The sequence below is a fragment of the Heteronotia binoei genome, chromosome 6 (assembly GCF_032191835.1).
Source record: "Heteronotia binoei isolate CCM8104 ecotype False Entrance Well chromosome 6, APGP_CSIRO_Hbin_v1, whole genome shotgun sequence".
Lineage (NCBI taxonomy): Eukaryota > Metazoa > Chordata > Lepidosauria > Squamata > Gekkonidae > Heteronotia > Heteronotia binoei.
Genome location: NC_083228.1, coordinates 135,032,086 through 135,049,986, shown reverse-complemented (window position 1 = coordinate 135,049,986; position 17,901 = coordinate 135,032,086). Strand labels below are relative to the sequence as shown.

The following is a 17,901-nucleotide window of genomic DNA, read 5'->3' as shown; positions in this document are numbered from 1 at the left end:
TTTGTTTAGTATGGATGAAAGGACTTCTTTCTCTACTTTCTCCATCCCATGCATTATCTTGTAAACCTCTATCATGTCACCCCCGCAGTCGACGTTTCTCCAAGCTAAAGAGCCCCGAGCGTTTTAACCTTTCTTCTTAGGGAAAGCGTTCCAAACCTTGAATCATTCTAGTTCATTATATCCAGGAATTTCCCAACCTGGAGTTGGCAACCCTGCTCTCAGAGCCAAATTAACATACTCAAAACGTTCATCCAAGGTCCAGGGCAGCCTTCCTGCTGGTGCTGAAAAGCTGCGTTGGACAGGCCAAGTTCAGATTTTTTAAAAAGGAACAGACCCAAGGCCAGGAGGGTGCAAAGAAAAACACTCCGGGCCGGAGACTGTCTAGGTCTTCCCTGCCTTGTCACAGCTAACTTTGACCTTTGCAAATCACTGTTGACAAAGGTGTCGCCCTCTGCTGCTGCCAAAGTCATAAAGGGGAGGTTTGGCCAGCGGAAGAGAGGGATGTCACAGCAGGGCAGATGCCTAGCAGAAAGCGGGGATGAGAAGCAAGCGGGGGGGGGGGAGCAGATCAATGCCCCCCCTCGCAAAAGACATGACAACAGTGTCAGCCATTGAGGTCACGGAGCAGGAAAGGAAAGCGGAGAGGAAGGCTGGGGAAGGTCAGGAGGGCAGAGCATGCTTCAGCTGGGGGGGGCTTTGGGGGTTAGTCCATAACAGCACAAAACGAACCCGTTCGAGAAGATACACCATGCTGCCCTAAACCAGTTTCTAAACTTCAGTTGAATGGGGCTGCAGATTTAGGCGTACTTTCCAGTCTAAGGGTCACACACTGTAGCATCTTACAGATCTCTGCTACACCTCTCTGAAATTTGTGAACACCATGGATCAGGTCTGGACAAAAAGGTTCAAGCACCCAAGGGGTGTGTGTGTGATTTTCAGCACTGTCCTCTCCAGTGGCAACCCTCTAACCCCACCCCTCACACACACACACTTCCGTCTCCTAGGGCTCTTTTCGTTGCTATAACCGAAGGCCGCTGAAATACAGGCTGAAATGAAGAACGTCACTTAGACACAAGCTAATTCGCCCAACAGTGAAGACTTGAAACAACTACCGCTGAAGGTTAAAAGCAGAAAATGCCACCGCAGGATTACAGCTCAACACCGAGAAGACAAAAGGGATAATTATTGGGAAATCACACAACTTATGACAAGGAAGAAATTGAAAGAAATGTTTGAGATGTTTCTGTTCCTTGGCTCCATCATTAACCAAAACAGGGACATGCAACCAAGAGATCAGAAGGAGATTGAGACTGGGTAAGAGTAACCAAAGAGCCCCGTGGCGCAGAGTGGTAGAGCTGCAGTACTGCAGTCGGAGCCCTCTTCTCACAAGCTGAGTTCGATCCCAGCGGAAGCTGGTTCAGGTAGCCGGCTCCAGGTTGACTCAGCCTTCTATCCTTCCAAGGTCGGTAAAATGAGGACCCAGCTTGCTGGGGGGAAAGTGTAGATGACTGGGGAACGCAATAGGAAACCACCCCGTAAAAAGTCTGCCATGAAAATGTGAAAGCAACGTCACCCCAGAGTCGAAAACAACTGATGCTTGCACAGGGGACTACCTTTACCTTTACGAGTAACCATGAAGGAGGTAGAAAAGATTCTGAAATGTAAGGATGCTGGTGACATATCATCATATTCCACATTACTATGTATAGGTGTGAAAGTCGGACAGCGAAGAAAGGTGACAGGAAGAAAGTCAATTAACCGTTTTGGAGGAGAGTTTTATGGGTTCTGTGGGCTGCCAAAAAAGACAAATAAGTCAATTTTAGATCCAATCAGGCCCAAACTCTCCCTAGACATTAAAATGACAAAACTGAGGCTACGGTAATTTGGTCACATGATGAGAAGACAAGACTCACTGGAAAAGACAATAAGGCAGGAGGAAGTTGAAGGCAGTGAGAAAAGAGGAAGACCTGACATGAGATGGATGTCTTAGCAGTAGTATGTGCAAAAAGGATCTAGGGGTCTTAGTGACTGAACATGAGTCAACAGTGTGATGTGGTGACTAAAAAGGCAAATGCAATTTTGGGCTGTATCAACAAAAGTCTAATGTCCAGATCACGTGAAGTGATGGTATTGCTTTACTCTGCTCTGGTAAGACCTCACCTGGAGTATTGTGTTTGGTTTTGGGCACCACATTTTAAGAAGGATATAGACAAGCTGGAACGGGTCCAGAGGAGGGCAACGAAGATGGTGAGGAGTCTGGAGATCAAGTCCTATGAAGAAAGGTTGAAGGAGCTGGGCATGTTTAGCCTAGAGAGGAGGCGGCTGAGAGGTGATATGATCACCATCTTCCAGTTCTTGAAGGGCTGTCATATAGAGGATGGTGTGGAATTGTTTTCTGTGGCCCCAGAAGGCAGGACTAGAACCAGTGGGTTGAAATTAAAGCAAAAGAGTTTCCGGCTCAACATTAGGAAGAACTTCCTGACCATTAGAGCGATTCCTCAGTGGAACAGGCTTCCTCGGAAGGTGGTGGGCTCTCCTTCCTTAGAGGTTTTTCAACAGAGGCTAGATGGCCACGGGGCAGCAATGAAGATCCTGTGAATTTAGGGGAAGGTGTTTGTGAGTTTCACGCATTGTGCAGGGGGTTGGACAAGATGACCCTGGAGGTCCCTTCAAACTCTATGATTCTATGACTTCATCAAGGAAAGGCACAAAGGCCCTCAGCTTGCAAGACATGAGCAAGGCCATTAACGATAAGATGTTGTCATGATCCTGGGCCTAGCGAGGCCTGCAGGCCCCAGGGAAGCCTGCTTAGGAGTACTGGGGAAAGCCTACATTTCCCAGGATCCCCTCTATTCCTCTGATTGGGTGGCAAGGGTTTTGGAGGGAAACAGGCCCAGAGAGGGGTGGGGCCTGGGCAAAGATAAAAGGGCCAAGCCCAGGAAGGGGGTGTTCTTTTCCTAGGAGGCAGAACTGAGGAGGAGCTGCTGTCAGGAAGAGACCCTTGCCCTTAATGGAAGGGTGAGTAGGCTAGGTCTTACTGAGACAGCGGGGACAGTAAGTTCAGACGCGTTAGGGCATTTGTTTATTTTTCCCTTCACCCCTTTTACAGAGAGCCAGTTTGGTGTAGTGGTTAAGTGTGCGGACTCTTATCTGGGAGAACCGAGTTTGATTCCCCACTCCTCCACTTGCACCTGCTGGAATGGCCTTGGGTCAGCCATAGCTCTGGCAGAGGTTGTCCTTGAAAGGGCAGCTGCTGTGAGAGCCCTCTCCAGCCCCACCCACCTCACAGGGTGTCTGTTGTGAGGGAGGAAGGGAAAGGAGATTGTGAGCCGCTCTGAGACTCTTCAGAGTGGAGGGCGGGATATAAATCCAATATCTTCATCTACCTCACAGGGTGTCTGTTGTGGGGGAGGGAGATAAAGGAGATTGTGAGCCGCTCTGAGACTCTTCGGAGTGGAGGGCGGGATATAAATCCAATATCTTCATCTACCTCACAGGGTGTCTGTTGTGGGGGAGGAAGGGAAAGGAGATTGTGAGCCGCTCTGAGACTCTTCGGAGTGGAGGGCGGGATAGAAATCCAATATCTTCATCTACCTCACAGGGTGTCTGTTGTGGGGGAGGAAGGGAAAGGAGATTGTGAGCCGCTCTGAGACTCTTCGGAGTGGAGGGCGGGATAGAAATCCAATATCGTCTTCTTCTTATGCACCTTGTTTGTTATACTGCACTGACCTTTTAAATAAACCTCCCCCCCCCCGGTTGTTAACTCTGCCTGGTCCTCACGCCCATTATTTGGCCTAAGCTAAGGGAGGCCTGAAGGGCTTGGGAGGGGACTCTGGGCCTTCTCAAGGGAGACCCTTAACCCAGAATGGTGGCAGCAAGTGGTAAGACCCCCCTGAGTCATGACAGATGTTTTGGAGGACATTAATTCATAGGACTGCCATGAATTAGAAACAATTTGACAGCACTAAACTCATACACAACTGTTGTTGTTTTTCAGTCGCACGATCGAGTCCGACTCTTTGCGACCCCATGGACCCCAAGTCATGCCAGGCCCTCCTCCGAAGTCCGCTCAACTTCATGCCAGTTACATCAGTAACGCTGTCCAGACATCTCATCTTTTGCCGTCCCCTTCTTCTTTTGTCTTCTGTCTTTCCCAGCATCAGGATCTCCAGGGAATGCTCCCTTCTCATTGGGTGGCCAAAGTATTTGAGCTTCAGCTTCAGCATCTGACCTTCCAGGGAACAGTCAGGGGTGAGTGATTTCCCTTAGGACTGACTGATTGGATCTTCTTGCAGTCCAAGGGACTCTCAAGAGCAGGGGTGTCAAACTCATTTGTTATGAGGGCCGGATCTGACATAAATGAGAACTTGTCGGGCTGGGCCATGTTGGGCCGGGTCATACATGTATCTATTTAAGATTAGATAGTAGAGATATAAACTTTAGAAAGGATACAGACAAACACAATTAATTTTAAAAAAAACCCTTAAAACATGCTTAAAACATTAGCACTCATTGGTCTTAAAGGTGCTTTCTTTGTATTTCTCCCATGGGATCCAGGGAACTGGGCAAATAAGGTCTGGCTCTTTCCTTCCTTTGCAAGGGGACCAGGTGGGGGAGGAGTCTCAGCCAATAGAAGACTTGGCTCAGTAGCTCTGGTGTGCATTTGTGATAACCTGGCAAAGCAAGCTCTTCCTTCCCCCCATTCCTCCCCAAGGGAGGAGCCTCAGCCAATGGAGAAAATAGGTTTTGCTCTGTAACTCCTGCGCAATTCAGCAAGCCTTGCAAAGCAAGCTGTGATGCAGAAGGAAGCAAGAGAGAGGGAGAAGGAAGCAGATGACAGCCAGTTGCTTGAGGGCCTGATAGGAGCCCTTGGGGGGCCTGATTTGGCCCCCAGGCCAGATGTTTGACACTCCTGCTCAAGAGTCTTCTCCAGCATCACAACTCAAAAGCATCTATTCCTCGGCGCTTAGCCTTTCTTACGGCCCAACTCTCACAGCCATAATTACTATGTTCTGCACAACTAACCAAGTTCAAAATCATGCGCATTAATTCGTATTAGAGGCATCGCTTAACATTCAAATAAAAAAGGCATTTGGGGAACCTCAATTTCCCTCAGCACCTGGCTCACATTTTCTCTGATGCCACTGCCAATAAATGCATCCTGATGAGACGCAGATTAATCTTTATCAGACAACGGATAAGCAATTATATCCTGCGGTGGCCAACCGATACACTGAGAAAGATAAAAGGGGAGCTGCACAGAATCAATTCTTCTAAAACAAACATAAGGGATCTCTGGAAAGAAACCTATGAAACAGAAGCCAGAAAGACATATATAAATAAGAGCCAACACAGTATGAAGAAGAAGACTGCAGGTTTATCCCTCGCCCTTCTCTCTGAATCAGAGATTTAGAGTGGCTTACAATCTTCTGTATCTTCTCCCCCCACAACAGACACACTGTGAGGTGGGTAGGGCTGAGAAGGTTCTCGCAGCAGCTGCCCTTTCAAGGACAATTCCTACGAGAGCTATGGCTGACCCAAGGCCATTCCAGCAGCTGCATGTGGAGGAGTCGGGAATCAAACCTGGTTCACCCAGATAAGAGTCCGCACACTTAACCAAACTGGCTTAACTACACCAAACTGGCTCAAATTGTGAAGTGTCAGACTAGTGTCTGAGAATCACACCTCATGGTGTTGTCCCTCCAGCTTTCATCTGGACTTGGTGGAAGCTAAGCAGATTTCACAATAAAAGGTGCAAAGTTCAAAAGAAAGGAAGGCTTAATTTCCAGAAGGGATGGACAATGGAGGCGTAACTTTTATGCCATTAGGCCAGTGCAAAGGAGTGCCGACTTCAATACATCTGTGCATCGGTTTGTGACACTGAAGACTAGAAACTTGAAGAAAAGATATGCTCAGAGCCTTGGGATGATGCTGATTAAATAGTTGATGATTCGGACCAATTCTTCCTTGAGGATTGGTTTATCAGTGGCTATTAGCAATGGTGACCAAAGGGAACCTCTGCATCCAGAGGCAGTCAGCCTCTGAACACTGGTGTGAGGAGGCAACGTCAGAGGAAGGCCTCAGCCTCTATGCCCTGTTGTTGGCCCTCCAGAGGAACTGGTGGGCCACTGTGTGAGACAGGAGGCTGGATCAGATGGACCACCGGTCTGATCCAGCAGGGCTCTTCTGATGTTCTTATGAAGGCCTCAGCCTCTCTGCCCTGTTGTTGGAACTGGTTGGCTATTCTGTGAGACATTCAGAGGAACTGGTTGGCTATTCTCCTTCCTTGGAGGTTTTTAATCAGAGGCTAGATGGCCATCTGACAGCAATGAAGATCCTGTGAATTTAGGGGGAGGTATTGGTGAGTTTCCTGCATTGTGCAGGGAGTTGGACTAGATGACGCTGGAGGTCCCTTCCAACTCTATGATTCTATAATTCTACATGATGCTGGACTAGGTGGACCACTGGTTTGATCCAGCAGGGCTCTTCCGATGTTCTTATGAAGGCCTCATTCTCTATGCCCCGTAGTCAGTGTCCAGAAGAACTGGCTGGCTATTCTGTGAGACAAGATGCTGGACAAGAAGGACCACTGGTCCGATCCAGAAGGGCTCTTCTGATGTTCTTATGAAGGCCTCATTCTCTATGCCCCGTAGTCAGTGTCCAGAGGAACTCGCTGGCTATTCTGTGAGACAAGATGCTGGACAAGAAGGACCACTGGTCCGATCCAGCAGGGCTCTTCCGATGTTCTTATGAAGGCCTCAGTCTCTATGCCCCGTAGTAGGTGTCGCGGAACCGGCCCGATTCTGCCTTCAGACCCGGTCCCGTCAGCTCCCTACGGAGTCGCCAACTCCTGGAGGGAGCTATGTCTCCTCCTGCCCCTTGGGCTCGCTGCCACCACCTGCTCAGTCCCGGGGTTCAGATTGCGAGGAACAGGACTCCCAATCCCCCTCTCCAGCTGTGAGGCCGGGCCTCCAGGTCCTCTGCCACCCTGCACTTGGGTTTCACAGAGACCTCAGCGCTTCTTTGGGGCACCCCTGGAGGATTGGCACCTTATCCAACTGCATGCCTTCCCCCCCTTCACCTGGGGCCCCCTTCTTAACACAGCGTGGTCTAAAGCGGTTTGGGGATCTATGTGGTACAGAGATTGCCAGTATTTAAAACAGAAAAAACATTTATTTAAAAGAGAAAAATATAGGAAAAGAAAAACACCAAAACAAAAGCAGTTGCATCTACAAAATTAGCACAGCACAGCCCAGCACAGCAAAGCCCAGCACAGCAAACAGCATAACAAAATAAAGTTGATTATAAACGCATCCGGCTGGCCCTGATCTAAACTTGCCCTGTCTTGTGAAGTACTTACTTAGTCTGCCTGCCTGGAGGCCTCATTTTCCTGAGCAGGCCTCCCCCCCAGGCAGGAGTCTCCATTGCTCACCACATGCTCGCTCGAGCCCCAGTTCAAATCTGGCCCCTCTTCCTGCCTAACACATGGCAAGAACAACAGCCCTTCCTGCCTCTCTAGGAGACTTTCCCCCTAGCGTTGTTGGTTTGGCTCTGGAAGGGAGGGGGGGGAGTGAGGGGAAGGCTACAAAGCCGGCTGAATGGATTTACTGATCCCTGCCTTTTTGGATGAAGCACCAACACTCCCAGATGGCGTTTCTCCACACGTCCCCCTCCTTAAATTCTGAGCCGGAGGGGTTGCCTCCTACAGAGGTGACCCCGTAGCAGAATCCAAACAAACAAGGAGAAACCCATTAACCAAAATATTACACAAACATTACACAAACATTCAGGTATTTCTCCAATAATACACAAAGTCCAGCACCCTAGGTGCTCATGTCCTTTCTGGACAAAACGTTGCATGCTGCATTCAGAAGGAATGTCCAGTCTTTAAGATGTACTCCTCCGTCTCCCAGGACCACCTCTGGAGTTTGGTGCTCTCCCTCCGTTGCTGCTGTGGCTGGGGTGAGTGGCCCATCAAAGGAGCAAATTCCTGGCCCCACATCTGAAGTTGGAAACTGCCCAGTTCCCACACAGTTGCCTCTTTATCCCTCATTGGTGGAATGTTCCCTCTGTCCACTCTGTCCTCCCAGAAAACTACCTCTGGTGCTCCAAACAATTGCTGTCCCAGCTTCTTTTTGTCTCCTTCCTTCCTACCTCTATGCAACACCATGGACCTCGCAGAGACTGGCTGTGGTACATTCACCTGCACCACTTGAACTGCCTTTCCCATTTTCTCCATAGCCCCCACACAGGTAGCATCGTCTAGGTCATCCACAATCACATGGGGTCTCTCCCATTCCACTTTCCGTTCACCAGTATGAAGTGGCAGGAAAGCCAACACCCTATCCCCTGTCTCAGCTTCTGCGAACTCCACTTTCTGGTCCCTTGCCACCTCACACAGTGTTTCCAGCCTAGGGTCACTTTGAACCTCAGACAGGAACATTTCTGGCTCCCCCAGACTTCCTATCATCTGTTCCTTCAAGCCACCCCTAGTCCCACTGTTTCCAGAACACTCAGCCAAAGTTTGATCTGGGCTCTCCGCCCCCTCAGTTGGTTTTTCAGTGTCAACCAACTGAGCTTCTTCCTGCCTGGAAGGCCCCACAGCATCCTGCTGCCCTTGCGGAAATTGGCACCCCTCTTCCCATTGGGCACACCCTCCTGCAGGGTTTGAGACAGACTGGTCCTCCCCCTCCCTGGTTGGTGGTGAGGTGGCTTCCCTAACGTTGCCTTCCTCCCCCCACCTTCCCCTGAGGGTTTGGCTTGGGTTCTCAGTCCCCTCGGTTGGTTTTTCAGCACTACCAAACTGACCCCTTTCCTGCCTGGAAGGTCCCACAGCTTCCCAGGATTCCTGTCTGCCCTGCTTCAAGACGACCTGTTTTGAGAGCGTCTCGGACGATCCCACTTCCTGATCCACAGCTACTTGGTGAACCGGTTCCAACCTAAGGCCACTCCGGACCCCCTTCTGGAACCGCTCCCGTCCCCCCAAGCCTTCAGCTATGTGCTCCTCTGAGCCCCCATTAGCCTTGCTGCTCTCAGAACCTCCTGTGAAATCTCCACTCTCCACCTCGGTCTCTTCAGCCTGCACATCCTTTATGCTAGACAGGTTCCTTTCCTTGCTAGGAACATCCACAGCCTCTTGCTGCACTTGGGGAAAGCTACACCCCTCTTCCCCTTGGGAACACCCTACTCCAGGACTTGAGATAGGCTGGTCCTCCCCCTCCTGGGTGACTGCCCTCTCTTCGTCCTCAGTAACCTGGGCTACCTCCCCCTCCCTGGTTGGTGGTGAGGTGGCTTCCTTAAAGTTGCCTTCCTCCTCCCACTTCCCCCTGAGGGTTTGGCTGTGGGTTACAGCATTGATAGAGTACTGGCCCACCAACAAATCCCGACCCAATAGCACTGGAACTGTCTGTTCCTTCATTACCCCACATTCAGAATAGGATTTACCTTCTTGTGGAGCCAAACCCCTGAACTGCCTTCGGGAGTGGTCTGGCCCCAGTTTAAACCTGTTAAACACAGTGGCTTTATAGGCCGCAAAAGTTATCCCCCCATCTTCCACAGGCATGCTGTAATAGATGGCTGAAAGCTCTCCAGTCAGGTTGCTGCAGAGGTAAGACATATAGTCCTCCTCTGCAATCCCCCACTGTTTGGCTGCCCTCTCAAAGTTGGAGAGGTACATGGAGGGGTCTTCTCCCTCTTGGTACACTGCAAAGTCCTTGGGGGTGACTTGGATCTCTTTGCTTAGTTCAGCTTCCAGACGTAGCACCTCAAGCTCATGGCGACGTTGCTCTTCCTGTTCCCGTCTGCGGATCGCATCCCTCTCTGCTTGTCGTTCCTCTCTCTCTCTTTCCTCCCGTCTGCGGACGGCATCCCTCTCTGCTTGTCGTTCCTCTCTCTCTCGGTCCGCCTCGATACGCATTCTCTCCAGTTCCAACTGTAGCCGCAAGGTTGCTTCTGACTGGGTGGGGCCCACTTTTGCAGGTGCCCCTGCATGCTCAAGATGCTCCAACAGGAGGACTTGCATATCTACTACAGTCAGGTTGTCACACTCCAGCTCTTGCTTTGCGCACTCTTCCTGGAGCTGTGGCTTTGTCATCTTCAGGATTTCCAGTTTCTTAGCACGCTCCATCCTAACTAGCTAAACTTTCCCTACTCCAGTTGACCCGAAAAGAAAACAAAAATGCCTGGCCAATCAAGTTCTCTGTTTGTTCTTATCCCACCGCTGCCACCAAGTGTCGCGGAACCGGCCCGATTCTGCCTTCAGACCCGGTCCCGTCAGCTCCCTACGGAGTCGCCAACTCCTGGAGGGAGCTATGTCTCCTCCTGCCCCTTGGGCTCGCTGCCACCACCTGCTCAGTCCCGGGGTTCAGATTGCGAGGAACAGGACTCCCAATCCCCCTCTCCAGCTGTGAGGCCGGGCCTCCAGGTTCTCTGCCACCCTGCACTTGGGTTTCACAGAGACCTCAGCGCTTCTTTGGGGCACCCCTGGAGGATTGGCACCTTATCCAACTGCATGCCTTCCCCCCCTTCACCTGGGGCCCCCTTCTTAACACAGCGTGGTCTAAAGCGGTTTGGGGATCTATGTGGTACAGAGATTGCCAGTATTTAAAACAGAAAAAACATTTATTTAAAAGAGAAAAATATAGGAAAAGAAAAACACCAAAACAAAAGCAGTTGCATCTACAAAATTAGCACAGCACAGCCCAGCACAGCAAAGCCCAGCACAGCAAACAGCATAACAAAATAAAGTTGATTATAAACGCATCCGGCTGGCCCTGATCTAAACTTGCCCTGTCTTGTGAAGTACTTACTTAGTCTGCCTGCCTGGAGGCCTCATTTTCCTGAGCAGGCCTCCCCCCCAGGCAGGAGCCTCCATTGCTCACCACATGCTCGCTCGAGCCCCAGTTCAAATCTGGCCCCTCTTCCTGCCTAACACATGGCAAGAACAACAGCCCTTCCTGCCTCTCTAGGAGACTTTCCCCCTAGCGTTGTTGGTTTGGCTCTGGAAGGGAGGGGGGGGAGTGAGGGGAAGGCTACAAAGCCGGCTGAATGGATTTACTGATCCCTGCCTTTTTGGATGAAGCACCAACACTCCCAGATGGCGTTTCTCCACAGTAGGTGTCCAGAGGAACTAGTTGGCTATTCTGTGAGACAAGATGCTAAACTAGAAGGACCACTGGTCTGATCCAGCAGGGCTCTTCTGATGTTCTTATGAAGGCCTCAGTCTCTATGCCCCGAAGTCGGTGTCCAGAGGAACTGGTTGGCTATTCTGTGAGACAAGATGCTGGACTAGAAGGACCACTGGTCTGATCCAGCAGGGCTCTTCTGATGTTCTTATGAAGGCCTCAGTCTCTATGCCCCGAAGTCAGTGTTCAGAGGAACTGGTTGGCTATTCTGTGAGACAAGATGCTGGACTAGAAGGACCACTGGTCTGATCCAGCAGGGCTCTTCTGATGTTCTTATGAAGGCCTCAATCTCTATGCCCCATAGTTGGTGTCCAGAGGAACTGGTTGGCTATTCTGTGAGACAAGATGCTGGACTAGAAGGACCACTGGTCTGATCCAGCAGGGCTCTTCTGATGTTCTTATGAAGGCCTCAGTCTCTATGCCCCAAAGTCGGTGTCCAGAGGAACTGGTTGGCTATTCTGTGAGACAAGTTGCTGGACAAGAAGGACCACTGGTCTGATCCAGCAGGGCTCTTACGATGTTCTTATGAAGGCCTCATTCTCTATGCCCCGTAGTCGGTGTCCAGAGGAACTGGTTGGCTATTCTGTGAGACAAGATGCTGGACTAGAAGGACCACTGGCCTGATCCAGCAGGGCTCTTCTGATGTTCTTATGAAGGCCTCATTCTTTATGCCCCGTAGTCGGTGTCCAGAGGAACTGGTTGGCTATTCTGTGAGACAAGATGCTGGACTAGAAGGACCACTGGCCTGATCCAGCAGGGCTCTTCTGATGTTCTTATGAAGGCCTCATTCTCTATGCCCCGTAGTCGGTGTCCAGAGGAACTGGTTGGCTATTTTGTGAGACAAGATGCTGGACTAGAAGGACCACTGGCCTGATCCAGCAGGGCTCTTCTGATGTTCTTATGAAGGCCTCATTCTCTATGCCCCGTAGTCGGTGTCCAGAGGAACTGGTTGGCTATTCTGTGAGACAAGATGCTGGACTAGAAGGACCACTGGTCTGATCCAGCAGGGCTCTTCTGATGTTCTTATGAAGGCCTCAGTCTCTATGCCCCGAAGTCGGTATCCAGAGGAACTGGTTGGCTATTCTGTGAGACAAGATGATGGACTAGAAGGACCACCGGTCTGATCCAGTAGGGCTCCTCTGATGCTCTTAACCCTGTATTTTGTGCACTGCAGCGGCATGAAATGCCATGCACTTTTCCAGAATCCCTGCTGAGAGCTGGGTGTGACAAGAGCACAGCAACTAGGGCTTTTTTGGTAGCAGGAACTCCTTTGCACATTAGAGCTCACACCCCTGATGTAGCCAATCCTTCAAGAACTTACAGGGCTCTTAGTACAGGGCTTACTGTAAGCTCTTGGCTACATCAGGGTGTGTGTGGCCTAATATGCAAAGGAGTTCCTGCTACAAAGAAAGCCCTGACAGCATCTAAGAGGTACACACACACACACACGGCTGGTGCATGAGCAAGGGCTGGGGCAGAGGAAGTGGGCTGAGGGAGCAGAAGCCCCCTGGAGCTCTCCCCGCCTCAAGCGCTGCACTGCAGTCTTGGAAACAAAACAAAAAAATACATCCATCACTGAGATCTCAGGAACTGAATCGCTAAGCGTCTTAGGCTCGGCTCCACTGCAAATCCCCTGATTGCTCTGCCTTCGATGCTTTTTGGGCCCAATTATAGCAGCCGCCCTGCCGGTGACTCACCAAATGGATCAGCGTCGCCAATGAGCCAATTATGTCAGCTCCGCTTTGCAAGAGAGGCGTCGGGCCAGGAGGGTCTCTCAATCGGCCACCGTGGCGCTTCCACAAAATAATCCATAAACCCGCCTTCGCCAAGGCACCTAGCCGGGTCTTGAGCCGCACTATTTAAGGATTGGCAGAAGCAAAGGAAGCTGATCTACTGAACTGACTTGCTACGCTTCTCCTTGAAGGTCTGTCTCAGTCAAGCAGCTTGAAATTGATCCTCGGAACGTGAGAGCCAATTTGGTGTAGTGGTTAAGTGCGCGGACTCTCATCTGGGAGAACCGGATTTGATTCCCCACTCCTCCACTTGCACCTGCTGGAATGGTCTTGGGTCAGCCATAGTTCTCATAGACCTTCTTCCCCTGTAGTGGTTAAGTGTGCGGACTCTCACCTGGGAGAACCGGATTTGATTCCCCACTCCTCCACTTGCACCTGTTGGAATGGTCTTGGGTCAGCCATAGCTCTGGCCGAGGTAGTCCTTGAAAGGGCAGCTGCTGTGAGAGCTCTCTCAGCCCCACCCACCTCACAGGGTGTCTGTTGTAGGGAGGGGGAAGTAAAGGAGACTGTGAGCTGCTCTGAGACTCTGAGATTAAGAGTACAGGGTGGGATATAAATCCAATACCATCATCATCTTCTTCTTCCTTTCCCAACACATCTCACCCCATTTGGGTTAGCAGAAATTCCAGCCAGTGGCAAAATTTGCAAGTTCCTGAACAGAGGACAGGTGTGTGTCTTCGGTGCAGAACTCAAGGTTTACTCACACAGCACCTCTCCAAGGAAGGAGAGCCCACCACCTCCTGAGGAAGCCTGTTCCACTGAGGAATCTCTCTGTCAGGAAGTTCTTCCTAATGTTGAGCCGGAAACTTTTTGGATTTAATTTCAACCCATTGGTTCTGGTCCTACCTTCCGAGGCTACAGAAAACAATTCCACAACATCCTCTATGACAGCCCTTCAAGTACTTGAAGATGGTGATCATATCAGCTCTCAGCTGCCGCCTCTTCAGGCTAAACATCCCCAGCTCCTTCAACCTTTCCTCATAGGACTTGGTCTCCAGACCCCTCACCGACTTCGTCGCCCTCCTCTGGACCCGTTCCAGCTGGTCTATATCCTTCTTAAAATGTGGTGCCCAAAACCGAACACAATACTCCAGGTGAGGTCTTACCAGAGCAGAGTAAAGCGATACCATCGCTTCACGTGATCCGAACACTATACTTCTGTCGATACAGCCCAAAATTGCATTTGCCTTTTTAGCCACCGCATCACACCGCTGACTCATGTTCAGTGTATGTTTCACTAAGACCCCTAGATCCTTTTCACACATACTGCTGCTAAGAGAATTCTCCCCCATCCTATAACCATCCATTGGATTTTTCCTACCGAAACGCATAAATGCCCAGCCTGTGCTACTTCAGACGGTGCCTGTGGGAGGATTGCCAAGTCAATGAAGAGAAATTCCTGGAGATTTGGGAACAGATTGTGAAGGGCCGAGTTTGGGGAGAGGAACGTGCTTGGGAGGGATGAAATGCCACAGGGTCCACCCCCTTAAAACTGCCACTTTCTCCAGAGGAACTGATCTCTACTGGAGATCACAAGGTGGGCAGAGAATGCACACGATTCCCTACGGGCCCAGCTTCCTCCTTGCAAGCTTTCCATTTGAGGGGAGGAGAGGTACGGAAAAGAATCTGAAGCAGACTGGCGCAGACAGAGCTTCACCGGCTCCGAGATAATTCAGCCATGGTCCCAGGGCATTTTTCCCCGGCTTTCCTCTTACCGGCCGATTCCACCAGCGCCAGGCTCTTCATCTTGGTGTTGTGAAGCACGTCCTGAAGGTCTCGGTAGCGGCAGTTGAGGGTTACGTAGCGCACGTCTCGCACCATGATATCCTCCACTCGGACGTTGTACTTTCTGCAAGCAGAACACACGATTCAGAGGTCCTCTCCTGGAGGTCACAGCTAGACAACACACGCTTCAGGGGTCATTGGAATGTCCCTGGGAAATCCCAGAGGGTGAAGAAGCTTCAACAGCGAATTCTTTGGGTCTTTGCCGAACTACACTTCCCAAGATTCCTTGCGGCAGAGGCCATAACAAGGGCAGAAAATAGGGGAGAGAGTGGGGTGGATCCAACCACCCTCCAAGTAGCTTTCCTTCAGGCTAAAGGCGCCTTCCACCACCTGGATTTGGTAGAAGTCACCCTAGATCAGAGGAAGGATTCAGACCAGACCCAAAAGAGAAGGTGGTGAATGAATATTTAAATTAATAAAAACAGGGCTTTTTCTTTTTGTAGTAGGAACTCCTTTGCATATTAGGCCACGCACCCCTGATGTTGCCTATCTTCCTGGAACTTACAGTAGGCCCTGTACGGAGAGCCCTGTAAGTTCTTGGAGGACTGGCTACATCAGGGGTGTGCGGCCTAATATGCAAAGGAGCTCCTGCTACAAAAAAAGCCCTGGATAAAAAAAGGGTTTTGCTCAGTACAGTGGCAGAATAGGGGTTGGTGTAAAAGTTGCACTAGAACACCACAAGCCCAGGTTCAAATTCCCACGCAGTCACAAAACACGCGCACTGGTAGTTTTCTATCCAGACTTTCTAACATTTTTTTAAAAACCTCATTTATCAAGCACACGGGGGGGGGGGGGGGGGCTGATTTCAGATCCTGAACACAGTTTAAGGCATGGGATGGTGGGGAGGCAGTAAGTTTTGCTCCAGACCATTTCCCCAGGTGGGACCCACTGGGGTAAACTTAAGAGTCCCAAAGGTTTAACCCCCCCCCCCATCCAAATTCCTCACACTGTAATCTAAATCAGGCTCCCACATACCTAAGGAAAATTTGGCCTCATCTGTTACTGGAAGTTCTGACCATATCGTTCCTTGCGCTTCCTAGAGCTACCTCTAGGTGGCTCTAGCAATCACCAGAAATTCCATGGTGATAGATCCAGTGTTGGTCGGAATCAATAGAACAGGGGTGGCCAAACTGTGGCTTGGGAGCCACAGGCAGCTCTTTCACACATATTGCATGGCTCTTGAAGCCCCCATTGGCCAGTTTGGAGAAGGCATTTGTCTCTTTAAATCACTGCTCCAAGCCAAGACAGCCAGTAGCTTGGAGAATGCATTTAAACTTAAAGATGCTTTCTTTCCACCTCTCCCTCCCTCCTATTTTCCTTCCCTATGTTCATGTCTTGCAGCTCTCAAACATCTGACATTTATTTTATGTAGCTCTTACATTAAGTAAATCTGTCCACCCCTGCAATAGAACAAAGTTCTATTAGGGGAGGGATGGTGGCTCAGTGGTAGAGCATCTGCTTGGGAAGTAGAAGGTCCCAGGTTCAATCTGATTCAGTATAAGGCAGCTTTATATGTTCATATAGTTAGACTCCAAAGGGACCTTTAAGAATAAAATTCTTGCTGGTCTTAAAGGTGCCATTGAATTTTAACTTTGTTCAAGAAGCTCCATGGTCACGTAGAGTTGCCAGCTCCAGATTTGGAAATACCTAGAAATTCTGGAGGTGGAGCCTGAGGAGGGTAGGGTTCAGGGAGAGGAGGAAATTCAATGGGGTATATTGGCAAGGGACGGTGGCTCAGTGGTAGAGCATCTGCTTGGTAAGCAGAAGGTCCCAGGTTCAATCTCCGGCATCTCCAACTAAAAAGGGTCCAGGCAAATAGGCGTGAAAACCCTCAGCTTGAGACCCTAGAGAGCCACTGCCAGTCTGAGTAGACAAGACTGACTTTGATGGACTGAGGGTCTGATTCAGTATAAGGCAGCTTAGAGTCCTCCTTAAGCAGTCATTTTCTTCAGGGAAACTGATCTCCGTTGCCCAGAGCTCCACTGTAACAGCAGGAGATCTCCAGCCACCACCTGGAGGCTGGCAACCCTAGAACTTCTTGTTAGTAGATGAGATCTTATTTTGCTCAGGATGCTGCCAGGCCGCCTCAAGATTCTGCCATGCCACCCCCCCCCCTCCTATTTTGCTCAGGATGCTGCCAGGCTGCCCCAAGATGCTGCCAGGCCATCCCCCCCTTATTTTGCTCAGGATGCTGCCAGGGTGCCTCAAGATGCTGCCATGCCGCCCCCCCCCTATTTTGTTCAGGATGCTGCCAGGCTGCCTCAAGTTGCTGCCAGGCCGCGCCCCCCCCCCTATTTTGCTCAGGATGCTGCCAGGCTGCCTCAAGATGCTGCCATGCCGCCCCCCCCCCTCTTATTTTGCTCAGGATGCCACCAGGCTGCCTCAAGATGCTGCCATGCCGCCCTCCCCCCCTATTTTGCTCAGGATGCTACCAGGCTGCCTCAAGATGCTGCCAGGCCGTCCCCTCTTATTTTGCTCAGGATGCTGCCAGGGTGCCTTAAGATGCTGCCAGGCCGTCCCCCCTTATTTTGCTCAGGATGCTGCCAGGGTGCCTCAAGTTGCTGCCATGTCACCCCCCCCCCTTATTTTGCTTAGGATGCTGCCAGGCCGCCCCCACTTATTTTGCTCAGGATGCTGCAGGGCTGCCTCAAGAAGCTGCCAGGCCGCCCTCCCTTATTTTGCTCAGGATGCTGCCAGGCCACCCTCCCCTGCAGAGGTTCCCTGGGCATCACCCCAGCAGAGGGAGAGGTGGAAGCGGTCACTGCTCATGCAGTCGCACAAACACCAACACGCACACATGCACTTACTCCTGATGCCCCCAGCCCAGTTCGGGCAAGTAGGGGAGCTTCTTGATCCGGATGATGCTGTCGTAGAGGGAGGGCTGCAGGCTCTGGGCCACGGCGTTGGCCAGGATGACGGCAATCATGACGGGCAGGATGTGCGAGATCTGGCCCGTCAGCTCGAAGACGATGACGGCCGTGGAGACGGTGTGGGTGACGGCTCCGGAAAGCGCGGCCGCCCCTGTCGCAAACAGCAGGGATGGGCTCGGTCAGAGAAATGCCCTACACGCAGAGGCGTCAAACTCATTTGTTACGAGGGCCAGATCTGACATGAATGAGACCTTGTCAGGCCGGGCCACA

General features: G+C 50.9%; 1 protein-coding gene across 2 annotated transcripts in view; it reads right to left on the bottom strand.

Moving 5' to 3' along the window:
- CLCN2 (chloride voltage-gated channel 2) overlaps positions 1-17,901 on the bottom strand; it is a 148,276-nt gene that overhangs the window by 31,107 nt on the left and 99,268 nt on the right. For both annotated transcript variants that reach the window (XM_060242594.1, XM_060242595.1), the window contains exons 15-16: positions 17,569-17,782; positions 14,692-14,825 (exon numbers count right to left, since the gene is read on the bottom strand). In XM_060242594.1, coding sequence (XP_060098577.1) covers positions 14,692-14,825; positions 17,569-17,782 — 348 coding nt within the window. The remainder of the gene's footprint in view (positions 1-14,691; positions 14,826-17,568; positions 17,783-17,901) is intronic.